Genomic DNA, 22,508 nt, shown 5'->3' on the forward strand with positions numbered 1-22,508 from the left:
GAAATCTACCTTCTCTCTGACTTTACAAGACTCAAGTCTTGCATCTTTCCTTCTCCAAAATGGAATGGTCTCCTTTCTAGTCTCTGAGAAGGGCCAGTTCAAACTTGAGGCTCCTGTGAAGTCACCTAATTGAGGATCATGTCTACAAGTGTTAAGATTTGCTATATCATCTTTTCACTGTGAGAAACTCCTGTGCCACACAAACAGTGGGTAGCTGCGTCCCACATGGGCGCTTGGAAGAGAATAAGGAGTGTGTACAGAACTGATGTGTGTGTTTGTGCAAGAAGAGAAGTGAAATTAGCAGGTGCAGGTTTATTGTTATGTGGGGGGAAGAAAAAATGAGTGATGTGGTTCAGCCAGAATTACCACAAAAGAGTGAAATCCTGCTTTTGCTCTGGGCTCAAGTAATCTCCCTTGACCTGTTGTTAGCATGTAGGAGCTCATACTCAACAATATGGCTGACAGGTTTTGTTCTGCTTTGTGTGAGATATTTTATGCAAATTATTTAATGAGCCAATTTGCATCTTTGCAAATAATCTCCATATATCCATATACTTAAAGGTCAACACACCCAGCCCTGAGCAAGTGTGGATAGGTCACAGAGCTGCACAGGATAGAGGAGTGGGTGCTCTAGGGTTTTGGGGGAAGAGTGTTTCTTGGGGCTGTGTTGGGGGGTAGAGGCTCCTTGGGGCAGTGAATTCCTGGAGTAAGTGGGTTGCAGTGGAGACAAAGACAAAGTGTACATGAGCCACTGCCACCTCCCAGCTGCCTCTTCCTGCAAGGAGAGGTGAAGCAGCCTTTAACGTCCTCAAGGTGAAACTGCAAGCACATGCATGTAGCTTCCCCAAAGCTGGCAGCAACCCAGCTGAGTTAACATGTAGGAACACACTTTTGAAAGTCACTCCCAGGTGACCATAATCAATCTCTTCTCAAATACCTTGTATGAGTAATTTCAGGATATATGTTTGTCTATTTGGCTAACCATCCCTGGTTAATTGCCTTCACCCCATCCAGGTATTAAGACATTAAATTCTTCTTCCACTCTTTCAAGACATTACACAATGCTGACCTTGCTTACATCCTACCACTCCACTCCCTTGACATCTAGTCCTCCTCCTCTTTATTTTTTATTTATTCTAAGACTTAATCCCCCTTCCTTATTACTGTACCTGCTGTCATTATTTCACATTTGTTCTGTTTAAAATATAAACACTGAGGGAGGGACAATTTCTTTTTCTTTTTTTATTTCTGTAGAGTACCAGTAATAAGCAAAATTTCTACAAGTTACACGCATACATGAAGGTCACACTACTGATATTATGGAATAGTTGTAGTATCTATTTGTTCAAAATGATTATTTCACTTTTTCTGGATTTAATATATAGTACCAGATAATATCTGAGAAATTAAAATTAATTTACAATTCTCTAACCAGCTATGTTTTGGATTAAAAAGCAAATGGTTAAACTCTAATACTTTTGCTTTCTTTGGTGTCTAAAGAGAATGGTGATATGAAATCCACAGATTTATTTACAGACTGTGAGATTCTATAGATTAAGATTAATGAAGGGTGAGCCTCTAAAGGTTTGGGTTTGAATAAGATTCCCAAGTTTCTCTGAACTACTTCCTGTTAGAATTCACAATGAAAAACTCTCATGAAATTTCTGGTCCTGGGGTCCCATGAGAATAGTCTCTCTCATGATGTTTTTCTTTAACCAGTAGAAAGGGGGGATGTGAAAGTGGGGTGGGGGGGAGGAATGATCATAGAATCATAGAAGATTAGGGTTGGAAGAGACCTCAGGAGGTCATCTAGTCCAACCCCCTGCTCAAAGTAGGACCAAGCCCAAACTAAATCATCCCAAAGTATTTAACCAAAGTATTTCAAATTTTAACTAAGGTTTGGGTTGTTTCTGGAACTGAGCTGATTTGCTCATCCTTAATTGATCCTCCATATTCCTAGATGATTAAAAACAATTATTTAAAGCAACTGGTTTATTGAGATGTTGTAATCCCACTGTAGGTGCACATGTGCCTCATGTGCGTGCATGAGATTAGAGTCTTTTGCAAAGCAGCATCTTTGTGCTCCCACAGAAGTGCATAAAGGGCAGAGCGATCCTGACCCTCCCTCAGTTCCCTTGCAATTCAAAGACCACCTTAGCTGAGGACTCCAAAAGTGGGGATTGAGGGCAGGTTGTGGGATCTGACACTGACAACAGTATTTTGAAGAACCACTGTGTGCCTGTGTGAGTGAATGGCAAGCTGTGTACCCTCTGTAAGTGGGAAGGAGACACTGAGCTGTGACAGTCAAACAAAGACAGATGTACCGGTCTCCTGAATTTTACATCAGACCTAGCTGCCATGTCCAGAGCACAATGAATTATGTGTTCTTGTGGAGAAAGATAGGCACACCAAACCACTACATGGTATGTCGGGCTCTCCTAGACAGAAGGCACCTGCTATGCCTATCTTTCAGAGAAATTAGACCATCACAGGACTGGCAGGGCTTGGAACCTGCAGGTTTTGAATCTACCATGGTGAAAAGCCCTGTTCATGGTCTGTCAGTATTCAGTTCATATAAGTCAAAATGTTCACGATTGTTGAATATCAGCAGATCAGAAGAGTTTTGAGAGATTTAGCTGGAGCTACAAAAAAGTAGGTTGGACACTTTCCAGGTTCGGTCTCGCTGCCATGGCTGGTGAGAGAGATCTGAAGGAGGGTTGCGGCTTCCTTGTCCTTTAACCCTCATACAGAAATATGAGGAGAGAATGGGTGCATGTACACCCATGTAGCAGACACTGCTATTCAAAAGACTGAGCTTCTGCGCATGTGCACCTACAGTGGCATCCACAGTGACACATACGCAAACAAGAGCATATGGTTTTCATTAGAGCAGGGTGTGTGTGTACCATGGGAAAACTCCTATGTGTGTGCCAAGGCTGACTCAATTGGATTATCCTGGTATTCACAGCAGGGGATTACACAGAAATAATTACAACCAATCAATAGACTGTTGGCTCCAATGGCACGGAATTTGATCTCATCTAGCCTTTCAGACATCTGTGACAAAGTTCCTCCTTTATCTTGGTGGGTCCTGTGCTTATTGGCAGATTTTCTTGCCTCAGAGATTCACCATGTGGGTTGGGGAACAGCCCAGAGACCTTCCCGTCTGGAAGAACCCACAGTCCAGGTCAATTGGGAGGTTTGGGGGAACCCGGGCCCGCCCTCTACTCCGGGTTCCAGCCCAGGGCCCTGTGGACTGCAGCTGTCTATAGCGCCTCCTGTAACAGCTGCATGACAGCTACAACTCCCTGGGCTACATCCCCATGGCCTCCTCCAAACACCATCCTTATTCTCACCACAGGACCTTCCTCCTGGTGTCTGATAATGCTTGTGCTCCTCAGTCCTCCAGCAGCACACCCTTACCCTCTCAGCTCCTTGCGCCTCTTGCTCCCAGCTCCTCACACTCGCAGCACAAACTGAAGTGAGCTCCTTTTTTTAAAACCCAGGTGCCCTGATTAGCCTGCCTTAATTGATTCTAGCAGCTTCTTCTTAATTGGCTCCAGGTGTCCTAATTAGCCTGTCTGCCTTAACTGGTTCTAGCAGGTTCCTGATTACTCTAGTGCAGCCCCTGCTCTGGTCACTCAGGGAACAGAAAACTACTCATCCAGTAACCAGTATATTTGCCCTCTACCAGACTCCTGTACCCCACTGGTGTGGGTCTGTCACAATACACAAAACCAGTTACATACCTGTTCTATAACTATCATTCTTCAAGTTATGTTGCACCTGTCCATTCCACTTTAGGTGCTTGCATGCCACTGCACCAGAGTCAGAGAATTTTTCCTACAGTGATATCCATCCAGGTGACGCCTGTGCCTTTCACGCGCTTGTAACATTTGGAGAGAAAATAAAGGGGCAGAGTACCCCCGCTCCGCTCCGTTCCTTCTTACACTAGAAGCTAATACATGTAAAGACTCCAGTGTAGAGGGGAAGTAAGGTGGGTCATGAAATGGACATGTGCAACACATCATGAAGAACAATTACGGAACAGGTACATAATTGCTTTTTCTTCTTTGAATGCTTGCACATGTCCATTCCATTTTAGATCACTCTCACACAGTTCCACATGGAGGAAGGTATCAGCATGTACCTACTCTAATGTAACACAACTCTTCCAAACTCAGCTTCATATCTGGAGGCTTGGGAGACAACATAATGTGTGGTGAATGTGTGGACTAAAAGCTAGTCTTGCAGATGTCTATAATAGCAGCTTGACCCAGGAAAGCTGTTGAAGCCACTTGAGCTCTTGTAGAAGGGGAAGAGGAATGTTAACGTTAACATTGGTGATTTTGCCAGGTGGCCCATCCTGCTGCTCTCTTGGGCCCTATTCCTTGCTCCCCTCTCATTCCAATCAAAGATCAGCTGCTCGGGTACTGGGAAGGGCAGGAACATCTTCATCCCACCAGGTTGAGGGGAGAGGCAGCAACTGGAATTCTTCGTGCCTTAGCTTTGGGAGAGGAGAACAGTAGGAGCTAATGAGGGGGCAGGAGCTGCTGCAGAGTTGGTAGGAAGCAGCTGCTGCCTAGCTAGCTCTGAGCACATAGGACTGACTGCTGCAGGTGCACACCAATGCTGTGTTTTCAAAAGGCGAGCAGAAGGGAGCTTTCCCTGCTTACGTGTGCTGAAAGACTGATTGGCTATCTACTGATTGGCTGCAGAAATACTACTACTAACTACTTACTCTGGTATGTAACCTATTGTTCAAATCAGCCTCTGGACCAGATGACTGGAGGATAGCTACTGTGACTCCAATTTTTAAAAAGGCTCCAGAGGCGATTCCGGCAATTACAAGCCATTAAACCTAACTTCAGTATCCAGGCAAAGTGGTTGAAACTATAGTCAAGAAGATATAGATAGACAAGAGCATCAAGACAGATAGATGAATACCATTTGTCAAGGAAGAGTCAACATGGCTTTTGTAAAGGGAAATCATACCTCACCAATCTATTAAAATCTCTGAGGGGGTCAACAAATGTGGAGATGGGTGATCCAGTGGATATATGAACTTAGACTTTCAGAAAGCCTTTGACAAGGTCCCTCATCAAAGGCTCTTAAGCAAAGTAAGAAGTCATGCGATAACAGGGATGTCATAGATCAGTAGCTAGTTAAAAGACAGGAAACAAAGGGTAGGAATAAATGCTCAGTTTTCAGAATGGAGAAAGGTAAATAGTGGTGTCCCCCAGGGGTCTGTACTGGGACCAATGCCATTCAACGTATTCATAAATGATCTGGAAAAAGAGGTAAGCAGTGACATGGCAAAATTTGCAGATGATACAAAACTACTCAAGATAGTTAAGTCCAAAGCAGATTACAAAGAGTTACAAAGGGATCTCACAAAAGTGAGTGACTGGGCAACAAAATGGCAATTGAAATTCAATGTTGATAAATGAAAACTAATGTACATTGGGAAACATAATCTCAACTATACCTACAAAATGATGGGATCTATATTAGCTTTTACCACTCAAGAAAGAGATCTTGGAGTCATTGCAGATAACTCTCTGAAAACATCTGCTCAATGTGTAGCAGCAGTCAAAAAAGCTAACAAAATATTAGGCACCATTAAGAAAGGGATAGATAATAAGACAGAAAATATCATAATGCCCCTATATAAATCCATGGTAAATCCACATCTTGAATACTGCATGCGGATCTGGTCACCCCATCTAAAAAAAAGATATATTATTATTGTAAAAGGTAAAGAGAAGGGCTACAAAGATGATTAGGAGTGTGGAATAGCTTCCATATGAGGAGACATTAAGAAAACTGGGACTTTACAGTTTGGAAAAGAGACAACTAAGAGGGGATACGGTAGAGGTCTATACAATCTTGAATGGTGAGGAGAAAGTGAATATGGAAATGTTATTTGCTTCTTCACATAACACAAGAACTAGGGGTCACACAATGCACAGTCCACCTATAGAACTTATTGCCAGGGGATGCTGTGAAGGCCAAAACTATAACAGGGTTCAAAAAGGAATTAGATAAGTTCATGGAGGATAGGTCCATCAAAGACTATTAGCCAATATGGTCAGGGATGCAACCCTATACTCCAAATGTTCCTAGCCTCTATTTATCAGAAGCTGGGAGTGGATGACAGGGGATGGATCACTTGATGATTGCCTATTGTGTTCATTTCCTCTGAAGCATCTGGGATTGACCACTGCTGGAAGACAGGATACGGAGCTAGATTGACCATTGGTCTGACTCAGTATGGCAATTCTTATGTTCTTATACATACACCTGATACATCTTAGTCCACAGATCAATCCTGTAGGGTTGGCAAGTCATATCTGATCTGGGTTGATGTGAGATGGTGGTGATGGATTTGTAGCGATGTGAAAGATAGGAAGGGTGATCTCGTGGCTAAGGAACTGGACTTGAGCTCAGGAGATATGGGTTCAGGTCTCTGCTACTCCACAGCCTTTCTGAGTAACTCTAGGCAACTCCATTAATCTCTCTGTGTCTGAGTTCTCCAGCTGTAAAAAATAAGAGTATAATTACGTGCCTACCTCACAGGGATATTGTGGAATTAAATCCATAAATACTCGGGAGGCATTCAGACACTACTGAGATGGGGGTCATTTTAGTACCCAGAGAGATCAATTTGGTAAACTGGCTTCTTTACTCAGAAACCTGGCACTTACCTTTCCCATTCTGCATTACCAATTTGCAAACCAGTCTGTCAGCAGCTACATCAACTGTGCAGACTTGTGTGAGAAAGATTTCAGTTCAGTTAGAGAATCCACAAATACCAAGATACATCCATAACTTTTAGAGGAGTGTGGAATAGAGCCAACAAAGTCAATGCACAGGACACCAGTGTGAGAGTCTGAGACAGTGTCCACCAACAAAGTGTCAAGCTGGACTGTGAAAGAGACCAGTGATTGCCCCTGTGCAGGATGACAGCCAATTATTATATTTTCAACAACTACTTTACTACATAATGACAAACTGATCCAAGGACTAGCACTGAAACAGAGAAGACATTTTTGCTGGACTCAGCTAAATATTGGTTTACTGAGGTGGGTGGGCATAGGGGGATGAGTGTTGGGACAGGAGCGGCTCTCAGATCTGCATGCTCTTGTTCCAGGCACACCATAGCAGAGGAACTCCCAAGAGTAACACCACTGTTCTGAATCTGCCAGTCTTTATACCTTACATATATCCAATGCATTCCCTCCTTAGAACAGCCTGGGAACTTTTAAAAAATAAATGATCACTGCACTCCAACGCCTCAGTCAAATAGTTATCCAGCCTCACCATCAGCAAAAGGTAAATACCAGAACACCACAATCAATGACTAATACAGCTACTACCCTACATGATTCCCTTTTCATGTGGTGATATCCATATCCCCTTAGCCATTTTTTCCATGGCTTACACTTGTTAGTACACAGGTACCACATGTGAAGTGATCTTTGGGATTTAGGGAGTCTATTACAATAGCTGCCTGCTATGTAGCTGCTTCTCACAATAGCTTCAGAGGGAAGCAGGGAATGTGTAAAGCTGTATTATAAAGGCTGTTCAAAACACAGACATACTAATCCCTCCCCGAGGAACAGCTGGTAGACTGGATTGTTCTACTGAATACACTCAGGTCAGAGGAGCACATAGTGAAATCAGTAGTAGGTACATCCCAGGGCAGCCTCTGATATAGCAAATTCAAAAATCTGGCCTGTCCAAAAAAAAAATGGGACTGTCAAGGCACCTCAGACATATCCTCAATCAGGGTCTTTAGTGTATTCTAGACATACATATTTTTCATTATAAAGGTTGCAAAGTCAAGTACTAAAAAGTTAGGAAATGCCAGAATTAAGGTTGCCTGTGCAACCTTAATTGGCCTCCATGTGTGTATGCATTATGATACAGTTTTTAATTACATGATCACCTACTATTTTTCTACAATACCCCTGCCTCATTCAGTGCACAGGATGGATAGTTTAATACTTAATATTTTGTTTTATCTTCATTGTTCAATACACTGACCTAGGCCTTATTTGCTGCACACTAACCCAGCTCTGAATACAGAATTATTAATTTCTTCATGGGCTTTTCTATGGCGCTCATCACTACAATATCTGAGTGCTACACAAACATTAATTCATTTATTTTCACAACAGCCCTGTGAGATAAAGGAGTGTTATTATCCTAATTTTACAAATGGGGAACTGAGGCATAGAGAGATTAAGGTCAAAAGTATCCATTAATTTTGAGTGCCCAATTTGAGACACCTAGGATCTGATTTTTCAGATTAGTTACCATTATATAGCACTTAATATGCACAGTTGCCATTGACTTCAGTCACAGCTGTGAGTGTACAGCACCTGCAAATCAGACTCCAAGCTCTCAAGTCAGACATCCAGAAAATGAGGAACACACAATTACTGACCAAATGTGAAAAGTCTGGTTTAAGTGATTTTGCTCAGCATCACACAGAAACTCTGACACAGAGGCAGGGATAGAATCCAATTTTCCAGGCAGCATTCATTTGTCTTAAACATGAGACCTTCATTTCTCTTCCTTCTGTCCCTTGCCTCATTCACTACACACCTTCCAACTTCTGCAGTAACTGAACTTGGGGTCCTACTGACTATACCCTCCTGCATTCCGCAACCCTAATTCATCCCCAGAGCAAGTCCAGCCTGTGCACTGGGGCCTGTGGAAAAATAGTATGTTATGTAATTAAAGACTGTATAATAATGTATATGCACAAGGGGAATAAATTAAGGCTACCTTCCCGACCTCTGTGTTCCTCATCCCAGTCCAGTTCTCCTAACCTAGCCAGTCCCAGTCAGGCTTCTCATCCCAGTCAAAGTCTCATTGCCCAGCAAGATCTAATCTCACAGTGCCGTCTCAGTGTTCCCCCTCAAACTGCCAGTCCCACTCTCCAATTAGTCCCTGTTCCCCACTTCTGGCTCCTCAGCCAATCTGTCTCTCTCCCCAACTGGGGAGACTGCCCCCAATGTTTCCAAAGTGGTTGAGGGCAGGCCTGAACCATAACTAATTTGCAAGCAGCTGGTTATGGCAAAGGACCCAGCTACCCCACTGCACAGGTCTGAAAATATAGTTTGACCATTCAGCACCCAGCCCACCTCCTTTGATAGATGCCTCAAGGTGCTCTGGCGCTTTTGACAAGTCCAGCCATCACCTTTGAAATCTGTCAGGATGCCCATTACCTGCTCATCACTCATATTGAGGGCCATTTCTTGGGTTGCTTGGAGTCATGTAATCTTTTGCAAATTTTAGCCTTATTGAGTAGTTCATAGCTGTGTGGTGAAACTGTGATATCAGACATTATGACGATTTGCCCAATCAGAGTGCAATTTGGGTGCCTTTGCATACTGTAATCCTATTGGTTAAAAGCCTTCTAGTACTGACACTGAAATCTTTAAATATGACCTTCTTGGATGTCACAGCTATACAGTATGAAGGGATATATTCCTTAAATTAACAGTTATCGAACTATCTGCTTTTTGTCCATAGCTTCTGAAGTGCTTGGGAGCTCTTTACAGATTGTAATCCACATAAGGAAGTGGGTAATAAGCATATTTACAGATAATTCAATTTATATTGCCTGCTGCCAATGTTGACAGATGAAATGAGAAAACCATTATGACACAATGTACTTTCATCCTAAAAGCATAAAGTACTCCGAATAATAGTTCTGGATTTTGGGGCTCCAGACAAAGAAAGGCAAGTTCCTGGAAACTTACTTTCACTAGTTGAATAGTCCTGTGGATCAAGTATTCCTGACTCCTGCAGTGATCTAATACAGGAGTCCACCAGCTCAAGACCAGTTGTGAGCTCATCCTCTATATCCTTCTGACCGTCTGTAATAAAAATTGTAAAAAATGTTAAAGAATATAAAGAAAATACAAAAGATAAAAACAATGACATAGAACCAATTAAAAATTCACAGCTAGTCAAGGGAATGGTAACATTTAAGGTCTAATTTTCAAAGGAGGCTGGAATGGGCAGGTCCAGAAAAATGCACCTATATCCATACTTTCAAACGCCATCCTTTAAAAGTATGGTGTTTGCTATCGATAAGCATATTGAAAAATTCAGGTTTAATTACCGAGATATTTTTCACACTGATCACAATCAGAAACTTTGTACACGACACTCTCTTGTTCTACAACCATTTGTGTCAACACCAATTACTGCCACTTCTCAGGGCCGCCCAGAGGGGGGACAAGTGGGGCAATTTGCCCCAGCCCCCGGGCCTCACAGGGGCCCCGCAAGCCCTGGTTGAGAATCCCTTTCCTCACCCGGCGGCGGTCCGGGTCTTCGGCGGCATTTCGGCGGCGGGTCCTTCAGTGCTGCCAAAGTTGCGGAGTGACTGAAGGGCTCCCCACTGCCGAAATGCTGCCGCCGCAGACTCGAAGCGCTGCCCGGTGAGTACAAGCTCCCCCGCTTTGCCTCAGGCCCCCTGAATCCTCTGGGCGGCCCTGCAACTTCTCTATGGGGATAATTAATAAACAATTTTAATGAAGGCTAGCACATAAAATCCATTATTCTTCTAATTCTTTGTTCTCTTTTGGATAATTTAGACATTACTGGGGAAATATATGTAGATACAGAATCCATCCAAGATATACTTTACCTTGCGTTTGCCAATGAAACTGCTCTTCTGTTGAACTGTAAAAAAAAAATAAAGTGTAAATTAGAAAAGAAACAAATCTTGGGTAAATTATACAAAACCCCTAAATTTTAGAAAAACTCAGTAGTACAGCACTACCATTCAGATTTAAACCTACTCTGTATAATGAAGCTGATCAACGAATGCTAAACAATAACTTTCAAGTCAAATATAAAATGTATTAATTTCCTATAAATATTTTAAATATTGATAATTTGGACAGCATTGAAATTTAAAAAAAATCCAGTTCTGATCAGTTATTGACATATACAAGATTTAATTATAAATTGTGTCCTATCATTTTAAATAATTGAATTAAAACAAAAACAAACTCTTTCAAAAGACAATGCTTTGCCTTGTAACATTTAAAAAACCTCCTCTGTAACTGCTCCCCCTGCACTCCCTCCCTTCATTTTTATAAGAGGAAAAGTAGCTTTTAGAAATGAAGACGTTCTTTGAAAAGATATATTTTATTTATGGATTATGGTCCTGATCCTGCACTTATGCACATACTTAACTTTACTCAGCCGTGGAATTTCAGTGACATCAATAGAACTGTGTATGTGAGTAAAGCCAAGCACATAGATAAGTGTTTGTGGCATGAGAGCCTAAGAGTGGAGTATCTTTTAATTTTAAGAGCATAAGAAACATTTAGGCAGCATGAAGTTTGAACCAGGACCAGAACGGTCATGTACAATTCAGCTGGAATTTTCAGGACCTGCAGTTATCGTTCTTTTGCCTGCATAACTCCAGGTGAAATCAATGGAAGGTTTTTGGTGTTGATCAGCTGCGGGGTTTAGCTCTGTTTAGTGTTGATGCTTAAAATCGATCAAGCTGGAAATTGAGATCATCATTTAGATTATTCAGGAATGATGGAAATTCATGAGGATATACAGTAGATATCATAGGTATATTTTCTGCTGTGGAAGAAAACATGGTACTTAAGGTAAATTGAGTAATATGTACAGTAAGTACACTTCACTACTATGCATGATCTTTCTATTCCTCCTTTACATGTCAAGAACTGTCAGAAAAGGGTACAGTGACTCATGCATCGTTATGGTAATTCATAGATTGCAAGACCGGAAGGGACCATAGTGATCAAAGTGTTTGACCTGCTGTATAACACAGGCCATAGAACGTCAGTATATCTTTTAGAAAAGTGTCCAGTCTTGATTTAAAAAAAAATGTTCAGTGATGGAGAATCCACCACAAACCTTGATAAATTGTTCCTAATTACATAGGTGTAAAGATTCAACCACAATAGTCACAATTAAAAAGTTTTCTTGTACCTTTATACATATGGGTAGGATATTACTAGCTTGAACATCTATTTCCTACACTTATAATGGGGAATAGGATATTATCAGTGGTACCTGCCCATAAAAAAAGCCCAAAACCTTTTTAGCTGTTACCATTATAGATCTATTTATTTGTTCATGTGAGGTTATGAATATATACTTTTTAATGAGAACATAGATTTTTAGATCTTGAATCTTTTTCGCTGTGCAAAAAAGTACTAGGTAAGTTTCTGAATGCCTTGGATGCAAATCTTTATATCTATGTCCAGGGAGCAAGCATATAAGGAAATTAAATTCAGGACCTTCCTTTTGAAGGCATTACCCTTTTTATGGGAAAAATACTAGGGTTAGGTATTAGCTTTATTTGACAGTGACAAAACACAAGGCTGATAACTGTCTAACTTATATTTATTTAAATAATTTTAAATATGTTTATTAAACCCTGCCTCATGTTTGAAGTTTACAACTAATACATTCAAAGTCATAGATTTCTGTTTTCATTTCCAGACACATATAGACATCTAATATCTATGACTTAGGGCACGTCTATCTGAAGAGTTAGTGTATGGCAAGCTAGAGTGTAAATCTACAGCACACTAATGTGCCATTCACTAACTGTCCCTGATGCAGTGCACTAAAAGTTCTGCACTATGGAATTTTTTTCAGTGCATGGCAGCAGGATTCACACAGTTAGTGCGCGTCACACTGTAGCACTGTAGATTTACATCCCAGCCTGCAACAAATTAACTTGTTTATAGACAAGCCCTTAATATTAATCTAGTACAGAGGATATTCATGCCTCGAGGAATTGGCAATGTAATGCAGACCCAGGGATAGGAACATGTTGAATAGGCGCCATAATGCCTTTAATTATTAGGACACAAGAAGTCATCCGGCCCATTTAGTCATGGTCAGAGTTAATATTTTACAAAATAGCCACCAATTTGGATTACTCGGTTTTTGGTAGTCCAACCTGAAACACCTTGGGCCTGATTTTCAGGAGTGCCAAACATCCAGAACTCCAAGTGATGTCAATGGGAACTGTGAGTGCTTGTCACTTCTGAAAGCTAGCCCTGAAGTACTTCAATGTACCAAACCTGAGTTATCCAAAATAATTAGTATCAGCTGCAGTCTAATTTGAAATGAGCTAGTGGTCTTAGTCCATTTTCCACTGGACAGATGTTCACATAATGACCATCATCATAACTGTTATTAAATAGCTAGATGGCAGTCTCAGGTCAGGGAATGAATTGGTGTGAAGCTCGCATTACCCTCTCTGCCAAATTGGTGGGCAGAGGAAGCATGCGTACAATGAAATATGTAGATAAATAGTGGACTATGGTTTCTGCGGCTTTCAATCTGGCAGCTTTCATGAGCGCTAAATTCACAAGAAACTTTTACAAATATTAAGTATAAGGAAAAAAGAAAAGAAAAGGAAAATATTGGCTTGGTCTACCTAATATTTTTAAATTAAACATTGGAAAAAAACACATTTCATTTACCTGTCTTTGATTTGTACAACACAGAACCATTTTTCTGTGCCACGCATAAAATAATCAAAAATGGGAGGTCAAAAAAAGTAGAACATTTGTGAGAAAATAAGAAAATGTTGCATTTTCCAGTTATGTGCAGGATTCTCTTCATAAACACTGGAACTTTCATATGTTAAGTAGCAGATTTAATGACAAATGTCTCTCATCATAATGACATCATTTGATGAATTTGTTAGAAGCTTATGCACCACTACAAAGGATATTAATCTATTCTCAGTTTGGAGAAAAAAAACATGCAGCACCACTTTTTTCTAGTTAAAGAATATACTATTTAGATTTATTATACGGTAAATTCTAATTTCATTGCACATAACTGGCCATTTCTTAGTTACAAGTCGAGACTCCAATCCTATAATTGGATGCATTCATGCTTACCCAAACAAAATCTGATGCAATTTTAAATTGAGAAATTAAAAATAAAGCATCCTTTAAACAGTATGTTCTGGCTTTTCTTTCCTGCCCCTGTGCTTAGAGGGATCTTTTCATCAAAGGATAAATTGACCAACATAGACACCGACCCTCCAATGAGTTCCACAAGTGAAAAAGACTGCCTGACTGAATACAGACCAGTGAAAGTGACTATACACACACGGTGTCAAATGCAAAAAGTAAACATACTTTTTTTCTCTCTCTTTCTTGCTAAGATCTTTCAGTTATCGTTATTGTAGAGTGGCACTGCAACCTGTGTGCCGCTGCAGTTTGAGTTTAATTTGTTTTATACATTGGTTTTCATTTTATTTCATGTTGTTATTTCACATTTGCAAAAAATAAAAAAAAGGTAAAACAAACAAAACACAGGGCTGTAATTATGATTCATTTGCTATAACCTGATGCCACTGCCGTTTATTATTTCTATTTCAAGTTATTCCATTGCATACAAGCCAACCAGTCTGTTTCATTATATTAATATGACATGCAAAAAATCAAATGTTGCCATTTCAATAGACAAGAATGTAATTTGTATTTAGTATATATTTATATGTTCTCTTTTTGGTAGAAGATTGTCTTTGTGGCATTGCTGCAGGCAAGTATCTGAAGAATAGGAGCACAAATGTTCAAAAGTGACTAGTGATTTGGGTTGCCTCAGTTTTTGAACGCTCATCTTGACACACCTTTAGAATGACCTGACTTTTAGAAAAGAATGGTTACTTACCTGTTCTGTAACTGCTCTTCTTCGAGGTGTGTTGCACATGTCCATTACACTTTGGGCCTGTGCACACCCAGTGCACCAAACCCAGAGAATTTTTCCCCACAGCAGTGCCCATTAGGGCGATGCATGCACTCTATGGATGCTAGTGCTCTCAGTTGAAGGTATAAGGTCAGAGATGCCCTGGTCCCCTTTCACTTCCTTCACACCAGAATCCAGGAAGTATAGACTCCAACGTAGAGAGGAAGAAGGATGGGTTGTGGAATGGACATGTGCAACACTTCTCAAAGAACAACTGATGGAGAGCAGGTAAGTAATGGTTCTTTTTTCTTCTGTCAAGTCCCCTTTAAGTGACTCACAAGGAGTTTGGAAAGGAGAGCTTCGTAGTCCCCTGAGCAAAGATTGCAACACCACTCTCCCAAATTTGGCATCAGCTCTCAAAGCTTAAGGAATAGCATAATGACTAATGAATATATGTACTTATGAGCAAGCTGCCGCTCTGCAAATGTCATTGATGGGCACATGACCCAAGAATGCAGCTGATGCTGCTTGTGATCTTCTAGAATGTGCTGAAACCCTCTCTGGTCAAGAAAACGTAGTGATGCCATAGCACAGAGATATGCAGGATGAGATCCAGGATGATATTCTCTGCAAAGAGACAGGTTGTCCTTCATCCTGTCAGAGAAGGAAACAAATAGCTGAGGGGACATTCTAAACTGTTTAGTCTTGCCCAAGAACAAGGCTAATCCCTTGCAAACGTCCAAAGTATGGAACCTCTCCTCATTCCTATGAGAGTGAGGCTTTGGAAAAAAGATTGTTAAATAGAAAGACTAGTTAAGGTGTAAATCCAAAACCACCTTAGTCAGAAATTTAGAATGGAGTCATAAATAAACCTTGTCCTTAAGGAAGATCGTATACAAGGGAGGGGGGTGGTCTGCAACAATGCTCAAAATTCTCCTACTCTCCTGGCGGAGATAATAGCTACCAAGAATGTTACCATCAGGGAGAGATGCAACAATGAACCAGTAGCGATACAGTCAAAAGGCAGACCTACAAATGGTGGCAAGACCAAGTTTAAGTCCTAAGGGAGTGTAGGATCTCTCACAGGTGAAGAAAGCCAGCCTAATCCCTTTAGATATTACACAGTCATTGGGCTAGAAAATACAGTTTTCCCCTCTATAAGAGGATGGAAAGCACAAATGATTACCAAGCGTACTCTCAAGGGCCTTATGGGAAGTCATTTCTCCTTTGGGTGAAGTAAATAGTCCACTATAAACTAAGTAGAAATTTGCACTGTTGCAACCATATAGAGAAACATCTTCATTTCATCATGTAATACCCTAATAGAGGGTTTTCTACTAGTTAATGGTATGTCTGAACCTCTATGGAACACTTAGTCTTTTGAGGTGTCAACCACTGAGCATCCAAGCTGTCAGAGGATGGATGGGAGGTTGAGATGTAGCATCTGATCATGGTTCTGTGGACTTATATGGGTGACTTCAGACATTGTTATTGGGTCACTAATGAAGACATCAGGAGGTCTGAGAACAAATGCAGCCTCAGCTAGGCTGATGTTATCGGTATTAGTATGGCATGATCCTGCCTGAGCTTCCATAATATCTTTGGAATCAAGAGTACAGCAACTTGTCCTTCCATGACAGAAGGAATGAATCCGAGACAGATCCTGGGCTGTGACCTTCCCAGAACAGGTAACACTTCCCTGTTCAGTCACATAGCAAACCAATCTCTGATATTCCCCGAGTGAAGAAGATGGATTTGACCACCTCTGTCCAGAGGGACCATTCCTGACTCATGCTGCATTGTAAGGATTCATGGATTTGAACCCTGGTTTACAGACCCTGGACTAGCTTATGTTCCCACAGTGCCACTGGGAGGCCACAAAGAGCCACAGCCAGGGAGCACTGTGGAGAGTAAGTGCTGCAGGAAGTACCACCCAAGGGAGCCAGAGTGACAGTACCCTGTGGTCCTCTGATTGGCCAAGCACCCTATTTAACCCATCGTTGCCCCAGGAAGTTGTCTGGGCAACCACACAGACTTTGGCCTGCTGCAACTCCAGACTTCAACTTGTCTCCCGGTCTCAAATCCCAACTTGTCTCTGACCCTTAGTCTTGCCTCCTGATTCTAGCCTGGTACTACCTCTGATCTCTGGTCTCTGACCCTGGCCGATCTCTGACCCTGACTCTCACTTACTGAACCTGGTTCTTGTGATTTCTTTGACTCCTGCTCAGTGACTACCATCCCTGACACGCAGACCCCAACCCAGCTGTGACTTACATGAATGCCTTGTGCCTTACATGAATGTCCTGCTGGGATGATCCACCAGATGGTTCTGAATGCCTGGGAAAGGCTTTGAGATTCATGGCATTTTTGATGCAAAACATTCTAGAGATCTATGGCTTCTTGACAAAGGCAATCTAACCTGGCCCATCCCTGTCTGTTCAAGTAGAACATAGCAGCCATGTTGTCCATGACTACTTGCACAATATAGCCTTTGCTTTGCAGAAGGTGAAGGTGACATGCCAGGTGAATCATTCAAAGTTCTCAAACATTTATGTGGAGAGAAAATTATTGATCCAACCAAAGTCCCTGCCTCTGGAGGGGCCCCAGGTGAGCTCCCCATCCTAGAAATGAGTCATCCAGGACCAAAGTCATGGAGGACAAAGTCAGAGAAATTGGGACCTTTCTCATACATTGTCAGGGTCCATACACCAATCTAGAGATGACAAGACACTTGCAGGTACATGAGTCAGCAAGTCCAGTGGATGACGAGAAGGACAGTATATAAACTTCAGCCACTCTTGTATGCCTCTGACATGAAGTCTGGAATGCCGTGTCACGTATGTACAAACTGTCGTGTCCTAGAACTCTCAAGCAATTCCTTAGTATTGTACAAGGACGGTCCTTGAGATTTTTGCATAGATCCAATATTCCCTAAAATCTGGCCTCAGATAAATATGCTCTCGAACAACTGGAGTTGAAAATTATTCCTATAAATTGCTCTGCACCAAAAACATCACTTACTTGTCCTTGTTGATCAATAGGCCCAGAGAATGAAAAAGGCACTGAATCTTCTCAACACTGACCTCCATTTGATGCCCAGATCACCCTCAGACTAACTAGTTGGGACACTGGTCCTTCTGAGATGTGCAGTGACCACTGCCATGCAATTTGTGAAGACAGACCAAAGGGAAGGACTGGGAATTGATAATGCATATTCACCAAAATAAACTTTTAAAGCAACCTGTGGCTTGGTTGGATGGCCACATAAAAGTCGTGTCCTTTAACTCAAGGGATCAGTCTCTGGCATCTAAGGACCCAATAATGGAGGCGAGGGTGATCACACAAAACTGTATCTTTTTATGTATTTGTTCAAATTTTGCAGATCCAGAATGTCTCTGAGGCCTCCCTTGGACTTTTGGAATGAGAAAATATTGGGAATAAAATCCCTTGCCCTGATGCTGAGGAGGTATCTCTTCCATGGCCCCTGCATGTAAAACTGATGCCATTTCTTGAATGAGAACAGTTTCATGAGGTTGATCCCTGAAAAGGGACAGGAAAGGGGCAGGGGGTTGTGAGGATAGCAACAAACTGCCAGGTATAACCCAATCCCAGCGTACTTAGCATCCAATCATCAATTGTCATTTGGGTCCAAGCACCTAGGAAGTGGGCCAGCCTGTTGCCAAAGGAAAGGATAGGTAATAATAGATACCAACATGGTGGTTCGCTGGCCTCAACTATGGTGCTAGATAGACTGCTTAGTTGCTGTGGGCTGTCTCAACACGGCTGAAGCAGGAGGAGGAAGCAGTGGTTTCCTCTGGTATTTATGATGCTTCTTCATGTACTCAGACTGTCTTTTTGAGTAAAAAGGATACCTCTTCTGAGTTTGAAGATGAAACTGCTTCTTCTTAGGAGCTGGTTATAAATGCCTAGAAATTTAAGGGCTGCCCTAGAATGAGTGTGTGTGGTGGTTTTCTTTTTTATTTTTTTTAGCACTTCATCCATTTTTCCAGTAAACAAAAGAAACTCATTAAACAGAATGTCTTCAGTCATCTGCTGGACCTCCACTGGTATCCCAGACAATTGCCGCCAAGTGGAGCAATTGTGGTTGCCATTGCTTGTGCTACAGAGTCTGCATTATCCAAAGCCATCTGAAGGGTCTAGACACCAGACAACAATCACTAAGCCTGGCTTGATACGCTTCTTTGGTAGTTTGTCTATGAATTTAGACATATTGTCCCAAATAGAAAAATCTGGCTACAAGATCCTCATAGTTTGCAATTCTAAATTATAGCCACAAGGTCAAACAAACTTTTCTACCAAATAGATCACTTTTTTATGATCATCATCATCTTTGGGGGAACGCATGGAATGCTCTTGTCTAGAACTTTTTGTTGACTGTAGCCACCACCAAAGATCCTGAGGTGGCATGTGAATAAAAGTAGTATTTCTTCCCCATTCTCTTAGCCAGAAGTGGAATATATGAAGGTGTTTGCCAGAATATTTTTGTGGGCTCTTTGATGGCTTCATTAATTGATAGAGCCACTCTACCAGGGTCTGAGATGTGTACGGTATCCGCTAATTTATGTGGATTTTCCTGTGCTGTTTTCACCTGGATACATAGAAAATTATCCACACTTTTTAACAGTTCCTGGTAGGTCTTACAATCACCAGGAACCAGTCGTGATGATTCTGACATTTGCCTGAGCAGGACAAGACAATGATGTGTTGAGTGGTGATTGTACAGTTTGTCCTGTACAGGTGGATGCCTTATATCCTAGTCAGATGGGTCTGGTAGAGTCAGTATTACATCCAGCACCTGATTGGTACCGAGGTTAGTCCAGGGATCGGTACTGGGCATCTTATGCTGCCTAATGTAAATATGGTAAAGAGATTGGACCCTATATGGGGATATATGATGTAGGATGTGCTGAGCATGAATGCACTGTCATTTTTCTATGAAGCGGAGGTAGCCCCTCCCTCTGAGAAAGTGAGAGGAGATGGCCTCTTTCCTCAGAGGGAGGGAGAATGACAATTGGAGGGGAAGAGGGCAACGGTGGAGGGACAGAGGTATGCAGAGCAGGAGACTGAAAGAGAGAGATTAAAAAAAGGGGGAGGGAGAAAGGTTGGCTAGAGGGACAGGAGGGGCAGGGAAGCCAGAGGGACAGAGAGATGGAGAGGGTGGCCACAGGAGTGGTGGGGGAGGGCAGCCAGAGGGAAACTAGGTCTGAGAGAGACCGCAAGTCGGTGAAGAGATAGAGGTTGAGCAGCACAGACAGACATGTAGAAGAGAGCTCCTTTACTTTAAGGCTGGCTGGTCAACTCAGTTGATGTTTGGTGGTATGTTTCTGAGCATTGGTTCCTGTTTGTTCCTGAGTGTAAGCTCTGGGCATGTCCTATCATTGATTCATGTGGTCCCAGAGATCTGGAACAGGGGAACCAAAAGTCCTTCAGATCCCATGGATCTGGTCTAATGTACGGCCCCATCAAGCAAGCACCACTGGAGTCAAGTCCATCCCTTCAGGAAGTCATGAGAGGCACTTGAGGCTCAAAGCCTGACTTGGGCATTACGCAGTACCCAGTGAGCTATTTCGGGGAAGAGGAACCTTGAACTACAAAACAACAATCTATAAGATAAAGGCTGTGCATACAGAGATAGATATAGATATACATTTCTACGTAGAGGGTTATATTTAGTTAAGTACACTTAATAGTAAGTTATAGTGTGTGTGTGTGCGCATGTACATATACATTTTCAAACCATTATACTTTTTATTATATATTTTTTTCATGTATTTAATGTTATTGTAGGTAGGTGGAATCCAGTTCCATTTGTTCTGGTTTAAATAAAATTTCCATTATGTTATTTTTTTTGACAACCAGTGGTATCTTTGGTAGCATTAAATAACCTTTTATCAGTGTAATATCCACCCAGCTCTCACCTGCTGGGTAAATTATACCACCTCAGTGACAGACCATTACTAAATCTTGGTCAGTGGTTTTTGAATGGGGTGCCCCTCAGATGTATTTCAAATTATAACACAATAACCCTACTCAGACAGGTCTGTTTACACCTGGAAGTGACTGGAATAGACAAGCCGCTGTTCAAGATGCTGGAGGGATGCCTCGGAGTTCCAATATAGCCATTGATAAAGCACCAGATCCCAGTAAAAAGGACCTTATAATATTCTGTCTATAATTCTACTCCTGTAAGACTGTCAGTGCCAAGATCATGATCTCCATGAGGATGGTGAACGTGAACCTCATGATCTTCTATAATAAAATCTGAACATATAAGATTTTACCTCCAACTCCAAAGAGGGGTAGGAGTAATCTGATGGCCACAGAGGTGCAATCCTGGGTGGGTTTAAGGGATCAGAGATTTGGACCAGTTTCCAGTGCTGGTACCAGGGGAAGCATCGGGGGCTTACCCACTGACACTATCACACATGTGCTCTGGAGAGGCATCAAAGACTTCTTAGGAGTTATCAGTACCATAGGCTGCTGCATCAAAATTGGTGCTGAGTGAGCCACAGCTGTAGACGTAGAGAGTACCAGTCCTTGCACTGAAGAAGCAGAGGAGTGGTGAAACATCTACCTTTTGAAATAGTGGTGAGTCTGTCATTGAGATGCAGAAGAGGTCCTTGTCCTCTACATATGCCTGTAGTATCATTAGTACCAAGAATGTCAGATGGATAGCAGCATGCAAGGAAAAACTTGAGGCTTTGTCAGGCCCAGGCAATGGAGTTGGTCTAAAAAAATAAAAAAGCTGGTGCCTGAGTCAATGACTCTTCACTGAGAGTCAAAGTAGTAACAGTGGTATCAAGGACTGCCTAACCTCAGTATTGGATTTACTCCTGGAAGATTCTGCAGGAGATCAAGCCTTCTTTGAGGAAGACTTCCTAGGCTTTGAAGACTGTGCTATGTCAGTTGACGTCTGCCTTTTCAATGGTACTGGGGAGGGAGAATGATGCCTTTTCCTGGGATCCTTCTTTTGAAGGGACTCTGCAATGTCTGGAGATGCACTCCTGGATGGAGTGGTGTCCACATAGCAGTGAACCGAATAGCTGTGCTCAAATAAGGGGCACAGCACAGACTGAATAAGGAAGCACTGGAGCCTTACCTCTCTGGACTTCTGGGTTCTGTGTTTGAAAACACTGCAGATATGGCACTTATTCCTGATGTGACCCTCCCTCAGGCACTTTAGGCAGTGGGAATGAGGATCACTAACTGACAGATTTCCTATAGCCAGAATAGAGCTTAAATCCCAAGGATTTATGCTTGGGCAAACCCTGGTACCAGGCATCGAGGATGCCAGGAACAAATAAAAATCCAAAAAACCCCAAAGTACAAATAGAAAAATTACACACAAGTACTACTCAACTATACACTATAACTGACACTCACAGCTAATTACAAAGTTTAGATAAATTCTGAGAGAAAAAGGAAGAGTTATGTGGCAAGAAACAAAACCCATTCCAACTACCAACCGTGGGCAGTGAGAAGGAACTGTAGGGGAGTCAGGGTGGCCCCACCTTTTATATTTTTGGCTGGGAGAATGAGTTTGTGGAGGGCACATGTGCTGCCTGGATGGGTACCACTATGGAAAAACATACAGGTCTGTCGCATCTTACGTGCATTTAACATGCGCGATTTCAGCTTTATGACAAAAACAAAAAAGAGAAAAATAACAATTTTAATACTGTACCTGTAGTGCGGGCAATTCTGCCCGCCATTACACTCAATGTAATTTTGACTATATGTGATTTTCGCTTTATGCGCTG

General features: G+C 41.9%; 1 protein-coding gene across 1 annotated transcript in view; it reads right to left on the reverse strand.

Annotated features, from left to right (window-relative positions):
- Positions 1-22,508, reverse strand: part of CTNND2 (catenin delta 2) — a 731,680-nt gene that overhangs the window by 525,033 nt on the left and 184,139 nt on the right. The window contains exons 2-3 of the mRNA XM_029913318.1: positions 10,670-10,704; positions 9,777-9,893 (exon numbers count right to left, since the gene is read on the reverse strand). Coding sequence (XP_029769178.1) covers positions 9,777-9,893; positions 10,670-10,704 — 152 coding nt within the window. The remainder of the gene's footprint in view (positions 1-9,776; positions 9,894-10,669; positions 10,705-22,508) is intronic.

Source organism: Terrapene carolina, unplaced genomic scaffold, assembly GCF_002925995.2.
Source record: "Terrapene carolina triunguis isolate 2854851 unplaced genomic scaffold, T_m_triunguis-2.0 Scaffold580, whole genome shotgun sequence".
NCBI lineage: Eukaryota > Metazoa > Chordata > Testudines > Emydidae > Terrapene > Terrapene triunguis.